General features: G+C 43.5%; 1 protein-coding gene across 1 annotated transcript; it reads left to right on the top strand.

Moving 5' to 3' along the window:
* The first annotated feature begins 6938 nt into the window (after window positions 1-6938).
* On the top strand, window positions 6939-11398 carry LOC116618056. The gene is made up of 2 exons (XM_048730647.1): window positions 6939-9872; window positions 11074-11398. Exons 1-2 carry the CDS (start codon window positions 7038-7040, stop codon window positions 11179-11181), a joined length of 2943 nt encoding a protein of 980 aa, XP_048586604.1. The 5' UTR covers window positions 6939-7037; the 3' UTR covers window positions 11182-11398.
* The last annotated feature ends 721 nt before the right edge of the window (window positions 11399-12119 follow it).

Here is a 12119-nt window from a genome sequence, read left to right as displayed (position 1 = left end):
AAAAGATAAGAGATTCAAAGCGATTTTAGAAGCGCGGCTCAACACAGTTAGAGTAATAGGCTTCAGTATTTTTTTTTTGTAGTTTGAACATACATAAAAACACAAGTTCCACATACAAACTTCGCACTTTTCCTTCTAATCAATACAAAAACGCTTTCTATTTTTAAGTTCGCTTGCTTTAACTAAGCCCAAATTAGAAATAAAGTTTGAATCAATTATTTATTTGCCGATATAAATAAAACAAAAGTTGTATCTGGCATTAATTCACATATTATACACGACCAGACCTCCCAAGTGACCCGCATCTGGCGGGTCAGACCCGCAAATTAACCACCAAACCCGCGGACCCGCCAGCATAATAAAAAACCCGCTTATGTGAAAAATTTTTTGATGAAATCTTTTTCCCTCCGTGACACGGTGTTACCGTGTATATCAATCGAACGAAACCGCAAACAGCTGTTCCAGAATAATTTTAGCAAAACGAAAACGTCACTGAGACCCTCTTGTATCAAGCCGTTTGATTGGCTAATGTCAGAAGGACTGTCGCTAAGAGGCACTGTGGCTAATGAAGAGTCAGAGCCAACCAGGAAAGCTTTTTTAAATGCTGTATTTGGCGGAAACACATTGCTTTGTAACTTGTTTACGCTAGTTTCACACATGTGTTTAGTCTCTTAATATTTGACGTTCTTTCCCAATTTTCCACAACTTCATAAGTCTAGAATCTGTTAATATAAAGTTGATAACTAAAGTTGACAATGTCTGATAGAATAAAAGAAGGGTCAAGTAGATCCAGTGTCAGTAGTGAGTGCGATCGTGATGTAGACTTTGAGGTTATTGACTCCGACATTGCTGAAATTGAAGATAATGATTATGCTGACCCTAGTAAATCACCACCGAAGAAGAAAAAAAGGTTGCATTCCAAAACGGTTTTTAATCGCGAATGGTCACGGCTGTTTCCTTGTATCCAGAGTGTGAAAGGCCAGCCACATAAAGCACACTGCACGGTTAGTATAATAACATACAGGCGGCAGTAGTAAACATAGAATCTACTATTTACTCTAGATCTATTACAATGTCAATTATGGTCAGGTCTGTTATAGGCCTGTCAGAGTGTCAAAGCATATATCTACATGTAGATCTATATATATCTTAAATTTATAATTTATAAATAAACATTTATGTTTATAGACCTGCAAAAGTAGATCTAATATTATACAGAAATATACAACATGTAAAATAAAAAATCCAGTACAATATTTCTATAGACAGGTCTTTTGAAGTGAAATAATTGCTATATGTCTTTACATAATATTTATGCAAATCAGTGATAAAACTCTGAATCTACACTGAAGATGCAAGCTCTTTCATTATGAACATTAAGTGTAAAAGTGATATTATAATATGTGGAATATATTTTTCAAACAGGGACATTCACAGGTAGAAAGAAAGGTTTTTTTTTTTTGCTATTTCTGTGTCAAGAATTTCTTTCTGTATTTTTCTCATTTTATAAATATATAATAATATGTACCTAATATGGGAGTAAGTATTGGTCCAGCAGGATATTCATTGTAAATATGTGGTTATTGGGTTATTTACAATTACATATATTCTTTCATCTTATTTTTTCTTTAACTTGCTTATAAAGGTGATGGGAAAACTGGTTTTAATGTAGAAGGTGTGAGATAGTAGAATCCTTAGAGCTTATTTATTTCTCTCATCTGAACTTATTCAGAAACTGTCAGGCATTTAGATATATCTGGTGTTTGTCAGACGATTTTTAAAAGTGTTGATATTGAAAGTAACTGAATATTTTTTGACAATACATAAATATGATAAATAGTAATTTATTACAATAAATTAATTCATACACTTTATGATTATACATTCAGTTATAGTTTTAATAATTACACAGACTGAGTAACTATAAGTTGCATGAAAATATATATATGTACATGTATACTAGGCGTATATAAAATTTTATATAATATTAAAAACATAATTTTATAACTGAATCACTTCAGGTGATTATCATATATAGCATGTCTTTTACTCATACATATTATTATTACAGGTGTGTGATGCAAGTTTCTCTGTCTGCCACCAGGGAAAGAGGGATGTGGATCGCCATCTTGCAGGGACAGACCATAAGCGTGCTTCAAAAACAACCTCAGAACAAAAGTCAGTAAAGTCATTCTTTGTGGCCGACAAGCAAAAAGATGCTGTAACAAACGCAGAGGTACTCTACACAGGGTACATACTAGAGCACAATCTGCCATTTGAGTCAATTGCACATGCTGGAGAGTTGTTTAGAAAGATGTTTCCAGACAGTGAAATTGCCAAAAAGTATGGTTGTGCTCCAACGAAAACAGCTGCCATTGTAAACTATGCCCTGGCTCCTGAAATGTTGGACCCTGTGGTACAGTACATCAAGACACAGCCATTCAGCTTGGCTATTGATGGCAGCAGTGACACAGGAACAGCAAGCATGTATCCTCTTGTGGTGCGCATATATGATGTAAATCGAGGTGAAGTGGCATCTCAGTTCTGGCATATGTGCCTGATATCTGACTGTACTGCTCAAGGTATTTTCAATTCTGTCAGTGATGTATTTCGAGATTATGAGGTTCCATGGGAAAATGTGATTGGACTTAGTCTTGACAATGCCTCTGTCAACATGGGCAAGCACAATGGCCTGTACAGACATTTTGAAAGAAAAAATGCAAGTGTTTACACTTTTGGATGCCCATGCCACATTGTGCACAACACAGCCAGCTATGGAGCCAAGGCATATGCGGAGGCTGCAGGGTTTGACCTTGGTGATTTCTTGGTGGACATCTACTATTACTTCGACAACAGCACCAAGCGTCAGGCCTCCCTGAAAGATTTTTGTGACTTCTGTGACCAAGATTACAGGAAGATCCTGAAATATGGGGCCACACGGTGGTTAAGCAGGGAGTTGTGCGTATCCCGGGTGCTAAAACAGTACCCTAGCCTGCAGAGTTATTTTGCTAGTCAGCCCGAATTAAGATCAGACAAGCGATTGTGTAGGCTGAGGGAATACTTTGCTGACCCTAAAACAGAGATTCATCTCATGTTTTTTCAGTCAATTCTGCCAGTCTTCAGTGAGCTCAACAAGCAGTTGCAGGGGGAAGAACCTCAGATTCACTGCTTGCGGCAAGGCTTATCCGATTTCCTGCAAAAGCTCCTTGGAAGGTGCATGCTGGCAACATCGTACAAGGACAAGGACCTGGATGATAGAGCTAGCATGAACTTTGAGAATGAAGACTTATTCCTATCACTAAAAGATAGGAATTTCATGTTGTTTCTAATTTAGTTTTTGTGACCTTGTAACTTTTACACATTTTAAACTCGGGTCCGCCGTAATTGGCCTAGCTGTGGCGGATACCCTGCCCTTTCGTTATTGTATGTATTTATGTTCTGTTTCTCATGTATAACGTATTATGTATGTGTATTTTTTTTTTCTCCGTGGGCAAAGTCAATTAAAGATTAAAAGATGTCATGATTGGCTTCACCACAAGGACTACCATGCAGAAGCATAATCTTTTGCCAGAAGAGGAGAAGAAACTTGCACAAGATTGTCGAAAATTCATGACAGCTTCATTACAGTATGCATGCAAAAATTTTCCATTGAAAGATCCTTTGCTCAAACATGCTGAGTTTCTGAACTTTCATGAACGTGCAAACCAAACATTTGACAGTGTTCAATTTTTCATTTCTAAATTTCCCACACTGGAAGCTGCCATGGAAGGAAAAATGGATGCTCTGTATTATTGAGTTTTGTGCGTATCAGGCTCTGGGCAATGACAGTCAGCTTTCTGATCTTTCACGTATCGATCACATATGGATGTATCTGGGAAAAATGGAGGGCAAAAATGGCCTCAGGTTTGGTCTGCTGGCACAAGTGGCACAGTATGTCCTTGTTCTGCCTCACAGCAATGCTGCTGAAGAGCGTATTTTTTCAACTGTTGAGAAAAATAAAACTAAATATAGAGGCAGCTTGTCAAATACAACAACACTGCCCTCCATCCTTACTTGCAAGACCAATTATTTCAACCACACCCATTGCTATAAGTTTAAGCCAACTAAATCTGTGCTTCAGAAGGCAAAAAAAGCTGCCACAACCTACAATGCTGACCATAGCAGTACTTCTAAGTTAAATTTTATGAGAACTGGTTTATTTGTTAATTTGACTGTTCATCTAGGTCTATAAACTGCATATTTTTAGGTATTCATCTATTACAAAACTGTACAGTCATGTATATATGTATGTGTAAAATACTATATAATTATAATATTATGAGTCAATTCAGTACCTTTAACAATCTCTAGATTAAATGCTCAGAACAAGAATTAGTTTGACATCTACATGTAATTTTATATAAAATAAATATATTATATATCCTGGCAGATGTAGACTTGAGATTACAGTACACAAATTTGTACACAAATTTGTGTACTTATTATTGTGTTGAAGTAGACTGCTGAAATAATGATTTTGTGAAATTTTCAAAAGTAATATATTTTATTATAATTCAGTTATTATAGATAAAATATTGATTTTAAGTATTATCAGTTCAAATAACTACTGTTATATATATATAAATATATATATCTTTAAAATTCATATAAATATTCTAAAGAATCTAAATATTTCATGGACGCTTTAATTTTTTTGTTTTTTAAAATTACATATCATATATGGATCTATTGTAAACTTGTTAATAAACTGTATTTTGGCACATATGACATCTTATGATTTTGCCTTTCAGAATGCATCAGAAGTCATGATACCCACTCCCACACCCTCCCCGCGCTCCGCGCACCTCTGGCGCAAAGCGCCAGAGGTGCTGCTCCGCGCCTCGCCGGCTACGCCGTCGAGCTCGGCTGCTTCGCAGCCCAGCTACCGCTCCGATGTGACCAGCACAGCCTTTTATAAAACTTGGGACCTATGCACGACTCATCAAACGTTGAATTTTTTTTCTTCTAAACGTTGTGTGAGAAATAACAATGAGGTGTAGCTCCTAATATTCTCAAGGGATTTGGTAGAAGTTAATGAGGCAAACAGGTGCGTGTAGCTTGGTGTGCATAGTCCACACAAGGTGTGTGGAGTTTGAGTGTATAAATCTAATTACACTCAAACTACACGCAAAAAACGCACAAAAACGAGCACAAAATGTTAGATTTCCTCCAGGCTGTACTGTATCTTTTGGCGGCCCCAGCCCGATGACAGATATCAGGCTACTATCAAATAACATAGACAATGGGTTCATACATTGAAACGGACCTGAATTTTCACTAGTAAACGGACTCCCACGGAAAATGATACATTTTATGGGGATCTATTTACGAGCCATCCTCTGCTGGCAAGATACGACAGTAACAAGGTCAACAAGGTGTCAAAAGCTTAGGCCATCCTGGGTTGATTACACAAGACCATCAATGCACTTGAGTCAAGGGACAAATCCGAGAGCACAAGGCTTGGAACCACTGACATAGACAGTTTTGGGCTGGAAAAAAGGTCCTAGTAAAACTAAGCCAATTACATTTTATTGTTGGATTATAATAATGCCAAGTTAAACACTTAATCAAGCACATAAGCAAAAGGCCTTTCTGATTATACAGATTATAACAGCAGAGATTAGCTGCAATGAAACATGTCGCTGGTCCTTTTCCAGGCTTCGCTGGCCCACCCCCTTTCCCTTTGACGGACCCTTTTGGATCCTTGAATAAAAGAATGAATGCCATTTATAATGTGTCTCCCTGCACACAAGCGTCAGAGTAAACACATAATTCGAGCCGAGCTTGCGTGGCAAGATGAGTGAGGAGAGCGGCCTGCTATGATCTCTGTCGACAATACGAGCAAAACATTAAAAAGCATTTCAACAAATCATAGCTCCACTAATGACTATCAACAATTGCAATGACAGTCATTCAGTAAACATATTTTTTGATAAAAGAATGAATGCCATTTATAATGTGTCTCCCTGCACACAAGCGTCAGAGTAAACACATAATTCGAGCCGAGCTTGCGTGGCAAGATGAGTGAGGAGAGCGGCCTGCTATGATCTCTGTCGACAATACGAGCAAAACATTAAAAAGCATTTCAACAAATCATAGCTCCACTAATGACTATCAACAATTGCAATGACAGTCATTCAGTAAACATATTTTTTGATACAGAAACTCACATTATGAACATTTGTTGGCCCCGGAGAATGTTAAGAAAAAATATCGAAGCCAGGGTAGTCAATCGATGACAGCCGATGATAATTGATGAAATTGATAAAATTAAGGACTATCTAGAGCATTGTTTGGAGTCCCTGTGGAAGGACTGGGACTAGCCCAGTCAGAACTCATTGTAGTTCTTTATCATTCCGTTCGTTCATGTAATAAAACATCATTGCAAACAGGAAAAAGAAGCACTCTTATCTATGATAAAGAACTACCTACCTCCCAAAGACATTGAGGAACTCAGATACAGGATAACCAAGCAGAAAAGACGCAGAAACAGCCCACAACAACAGCAAAACGTCAACACGAAAATACGGCCGCCATCTTGGATTTCACTGAAGCTCCAACTACAAACCAAACAAGCCTTTTAAAAGCCAAGAAACCATGCCAAAATTCAAATGCCCCTTCCCAGGCTGTGAATATGAAACTGAAGATGTCAAAGATGAACTAGCAGCAGTTTTAATCTCAGTTCATTCCAATGGAACCCACATAACCAACCAAACCCCAAGCACCCCCAATCAAACAGCAAAAGTGGAGAAGGTCCGACGGCCCACAGTTTCCAGCACCGGAACGAGTGAGGAATGGTCTTATTTTATGACTAGATGGCAAGACTACGTCGAAGCCACAAAGATAACAGGAAAAGACAAGACTATCCAGCTTCTGGAGTGCTGTGATGAACATCTTCCAAAGACCTCACACGAAACGCAGGGGGGTCCCTAACAAACAAAAGTACAGCAGAAGTCCTAGAGGCCATAAAGAAACTGGCTGTGCGTGAGGAGAATGCCATGGTGGCCAGAGTACAACTTCACAACATGCGACAGGACAGAGATGAGCCCATCCGAAGTTTCTGCGCACGACTACGTGGCCAGGCAAGCATTTGCAAATTTCTCATCACCTGCCCCGGCTGCAACACAGAGGTCAACTACACAGAGAACATACTCCGTGACGTTGTCACCCGCGGTCTGGCCGATGAGGAAATCCAGCTCGACCTCCTTGGTGAAAAAGATCAAGAAATGTCACTCGAGGATGTCCTAAAATTCATTGAGGCAAAGGAGTCGGGGAAACGGTCAGCGGGGCGACTACTACAAACACAAGGCGCCGAGGCCATTCGAAGCCAATATCGCAACATGAAGCAAAGCGAACACAAAAATCGTAAATCCTCAGACCAACATGGTACGGGAACCTGCAATTACTGTGGCAAACAGGGCCACGGTGTCAAGGCCCCACCCAAGATCAGGAAACAGGAATGTCCCGCATATGGAACCACCTGCCAGTTATGTGGTCGTGCGAACCATGTCGCAATCATGTGCCAAAACAAAGACAAACCACTTGGCCAAAGCCCCCACCACGTGACCGATGCAGGAAAACACACAGAAAACGCAGTCTTCGATGCCCTCTGCAGTGTGAACAGCTCCAGCGATGATCATGCCATCCACGGCATCTCCCTGGACCATCACCTCTACGACAACCTTAGCAATCGCTGGATTCGTAGTGCATCACAGCCACAACCCTACATCTCGCTTACCGCCACCATACAGCCAGACGACTACACCGCCCTCGGTTTTCACCCAGTGACTAACAAGCCAAAATCAGCCCAACTACCCGCCATGGCAGACACCGGGTGCCAAAGTTGCCTCGCCAGCTTGAGTGTCATCCGCCGCTTCGGGCTAAATGAAGCAGATCTCATACCAGTAACTACACGCATGCATGCAGCCAACGGCACTGGCATCCCAATACTTGGAGCCGTAATCCTACGCCTGACAGGCAATAACCAGCCTGGATTGGAAGCCAAAACAAGGCAGATCGTCTACGTCACCAATGAATCTGACCGCCTGTTCCTAAGTCGGGAAGCATGCAAAGACCTCGGGATTATCTCAGAGAGCTTTCCTACGGTTGGGGAAAGCCTATATCACCCAACCAGCGACAGCGCCGCCATCTCGTCCAACAAGGGGAACACAATGGACACACCAGACAACTCATGCACCTGCCCACGACGCCAGATGCCCCCACCTAAGCCAACGGAGCCACCATTCCCTGCAACAGAAGACAACAGAGCAAACCTACAGGAATGGCTCCTCGATTATTATAAGTCCAGCACATTCAACACCTGCGAACACCAACAACTTCCCCTAATGGATGGCATACCAATGAGACTCATGGTCGACCCCGAAGCCGAACCCGTCGCCCATCACACCCCCATACCGGTACCCCTCCACTGGCAGGAGGAGGTGAAGGCCGACCTAGACCAAGACGTGGCACTCGGCGTTCTTGAGCCTGTCCCAGTCGGCGAACCAGTCACATGGTGTCACCGCATGGTAGTCTGTGCTAAGAAAAATGGAAAGCCCCGCCGGACCGTTGACTTCCAATCACTCAACCTCCATGCCACACGCGAGACCCATCACACCCAGAGCCCATTCCACCAGGCACGCTCAATACCTTACAACACGAAGAAAACAGTCTTTGACTGCTGGAATGGATACCACAGTGTGCCACTACACCAGGATGACCGCCACCTCACCACATTCATAACCCCCTGGGGAAGATACCGCTATAAGACAGCTCCCCAGGGATACATCGCCTCCGGTGATGGGTACTCCCGACGGTTCGATGAGATTGTCTCCCACGTGCCAAACAAGACAAAGTGTATCGACGACACTCTCCTATGGGCGGACGACATCAACAGCAGCTTCCACCAGGCAGTCAATTGGCTTGACCTCTGTGGTCGACATGGCATCACACTCAATCCAGACAAGTTTGTCTTCGCAGCTGACACTGTCGAGTTTGCCGGGTTTGAAATTACACGTAACAGCGTACGCCCTTGCCAGAAATACCTGGATGCTATCCGAAAATTCCCCACACCTGTTAACGTCACCGACATGCGGTCGTGGTTCGGACTGATCAATCAGGTATCATATGCCTTCGCTGCAACCGAACGCATGCTGCCATTCCGAGCATCACTCAAGCCTGGCACCCAGTTCACCTGGACCAAAGAGCTTGACCAGCTATTCGAAGAATCCAAGTCTATAATCATCAGAGAAATCGAGGACGGCGTCCGCATCTTTGACAAATCAAAGCCTACATGTCTAGCAACTGACTGGTCCAAAACTGGCATCGGCTTTTGGCTACTTCAAAAACACTGCAAATGCCCCTCCACGGCCCCATTCTGTTGTCGCAGTGGATGGAAAGTGACATTAGTAGGCAGTCGCTTCACTCACGCAGCAGAATCACGCTACGCCCCAATCGAAGGTGAGGCTTTGGCTGTGGCCGATGCTCTGGACAAGGCTCGCTTCTTCGTCCTAGGCTGTAGCAACCTAATTGTCGCCGTTGATCACAAACCCCTATTGAAGGTATTTGGTGTTCGGTCCCTTGATGAAATTCCCAACAGCCGGCTCAGGAACCTCAAAGAGAAGACCCTCCGTTACAAGTTCCGCATGGTCCACATCCCTGGAGCAAGACACAAAGCTGCGGATGCCATCTCACGCCACCCAACGGGCTCAACAACCCCTGAAATGATGACGCTGCCTGACGACATAGCTACCATCGATGCCTCCAACAGCCCTCACCCAGCCAACGCTGCCCTCGCAAGCCTTCGCACTAGGGAGCCACCAGAAGAATCCTGCTCCTACGAGATCGACAAAGAGCTGGTATCCTCAGCCACATCCACCCTCAACACCATGGCCGTTACCTGGGAGACGGTGAAACTAGAAACCACCAGCGACCCAAATCTCCACTCCCTGACCGCCATCATTGAGTCCGGCTTCCCAGAAGCGCAGCACGACCTCGCCCCAGCACTCCAAGAATACCACAGATTCCGGCACGACCTCCACACCATCGATGGAGTCATCCTTTACAAGGATCGCATCGTCATTCCCCCAACCCTACGAGAGGTGATACTTAAAGCACTCCACTCTGCACACCAAGGCGTGACATCCATGACTGCCCGCGCCGAGTCATCAGTCTTTTGGCCAGGAATCACACCTGCCATTGTCGCCTTACGGGAACGATGCTCCTACTGTAACCGCATAACACCTTCACAGCCAAGCGCCCCACCCTACCCACCAATACTGCCAGCCTACCCATTCCAATGCATCTGTGCTGACTTCTTCCACTACAAAGGCAGCACTTACCTGGTAGCAGTGGACAGATACTCTAACTGGCCAATCGTCGAAAAGGCTCGTGATGGCTCCGCCGGCCTAGTAGAATGTCTGAGGCGCACCTTCTGCACCTTTGGCATCCCTGATGAGTGCGCAAGTGACGGTGGACCAGAATTTGTCGCCAATCCTACACAGCAGTTCCTCAAGGAGTGGGGAGTCCACCACCGCCTATCCTCAGTAGCGTTTCCCCACTCCAACAGTAGAGCTGAAATAGGAGTGAAAACCGTCAAGCGGCTCATCACCAACAACACCGGCCCACATGGTGAACTCAACACCAATGCCTTCCAACAAGCGATACTTCAATACCGCAACACCCCAGACCCAAGCACCAAGCTGTCACCAGCACAATGCATATTCGGCAGACCAATCAAGGATTCAATCCCGATCCTCCCAGGGCACTATATCCCACACCCCACTTGGCGGGACACCCTTGCCCTCAGAGAAGAAGCTTTAAGGAACAGACACATGAGGGCAGCAGAGAGATGGTCACAACATACAAAGAGACTTCCCCCTCTTGCCATAGGACACCACGTGAGGATCCAGAACCAGACAGGCCCCAATCCAACACGATGGGACAAGACAGGCATTGTCATTGAGGTACGGCAATTTGACCAATACGTTGTGCGTGTCGACGGCTCCGGAAGGATAACTCTCCGTAACCGGAAATTCCTACGGAAATACATCCCTGTCCAAGCACCACAGCCACCACGGATACTCAACGATGACCTCAAATTCATCAGCCGAGCAACCCAAGCAAGACCGAAAGAAAGCCTAACCAAACTCCCAAAAGGCACAGCAACAACAAGCCCCACTGGAATTTCCGTCGAAACACCCACACGACCTAGCCCCCCGCTCACGAGAGACACTGGGCCAGGAACTGGGACAACAGGCAGTGATACACCAACCAGACCACCAGAAACCGAGCCAGGATCAGCGGAAGCATCCGAACCAGTAAGCCCAGCCAAACCACCATCCAACCCCCCACTCGAGAAGAAGATACCCTTAGCCCTGAGGAGGCTACAGGACTACAACAAGAAAGGACTACTTGAACAATGAACACAAACATTAGTCAAAAGGACACATTGTTATATTGTTATGTTATATATCAGTATTTATCATCCCCACCATGCAGGAACACTAAATACTTGGGGGGAGATAGAGCATTGTTTGGAGTCCCTGTGGAAGGACTGGGACTAGCCCGGTCAGAACTCATTGTAGTTCTTTATCATTCCGTTCGTTCATGTAATAAAACATCATTGCAAACAGGAAAAAGAAGCACTCTTATCTACTATCTTGGTGTGACTATCGATTAAACATCGATTACCAATATCAATCGATATTAATCGGCTGATTTCATTGATTAATATCGATTAATCGATTGGCAAACTGATGATCGATTTTCATTAATTACGCCAGGCAAAGAGATCACATACACTTTAGAAACTTTGAAAATGTAAGAATGAACGACAGTTTAAAACAACGAGTTTATAAAAAAGATAGAGCTCTTAAAAGCACGTCCGTTAAAATCAAATATTTTGTACGGGACTTTGAATTTTGACTGTGTTTGAACGTCATGACGTTTTTCGATGCATTCTTGCAATTTTCGGCTGCTCTTTTTATACCAAAAAGGAAGGATATTTTCTTCAAATACAAAAAACAGTACCTAAATATATCCTTTTCATGTAAAAGCACGAAGGGCCTTCTTCTGCAACG

Source organism: Nematostella vectensis, chromosome 7 (assembly GCF_932526225.1).
Source record: "Nematostella vectensis chromosome 7, jaNemVect1.1, whole genome shotgun sequence".
NCBI lineage: Eukaryota > Metazoa > Cnidaria > Anthozoa > Actiniaria > Edwardsiidae > Nematostella > Nematostella vectensis.
This window is presented reverse-complemented; position numbering and strand designations above follow the sequence as displayed.

Excerpts from the sequence above, each read along its gene's own strand:
- LOC116618056 (XM_048730647.1), top strand. The coding sequence starts at position 7,038 with ATGGTGGCCAGAGTACAACTTCACAACATGCGACAGGACAGAGATGAG. Across the intron at positions 9,873-11,073 it reads AGCCACCAGAAGAATCCTGC|TCCTACGGAAATACATCCCT; the intron begins TCCTACGAGATC and ends GTAACCGGAAAT.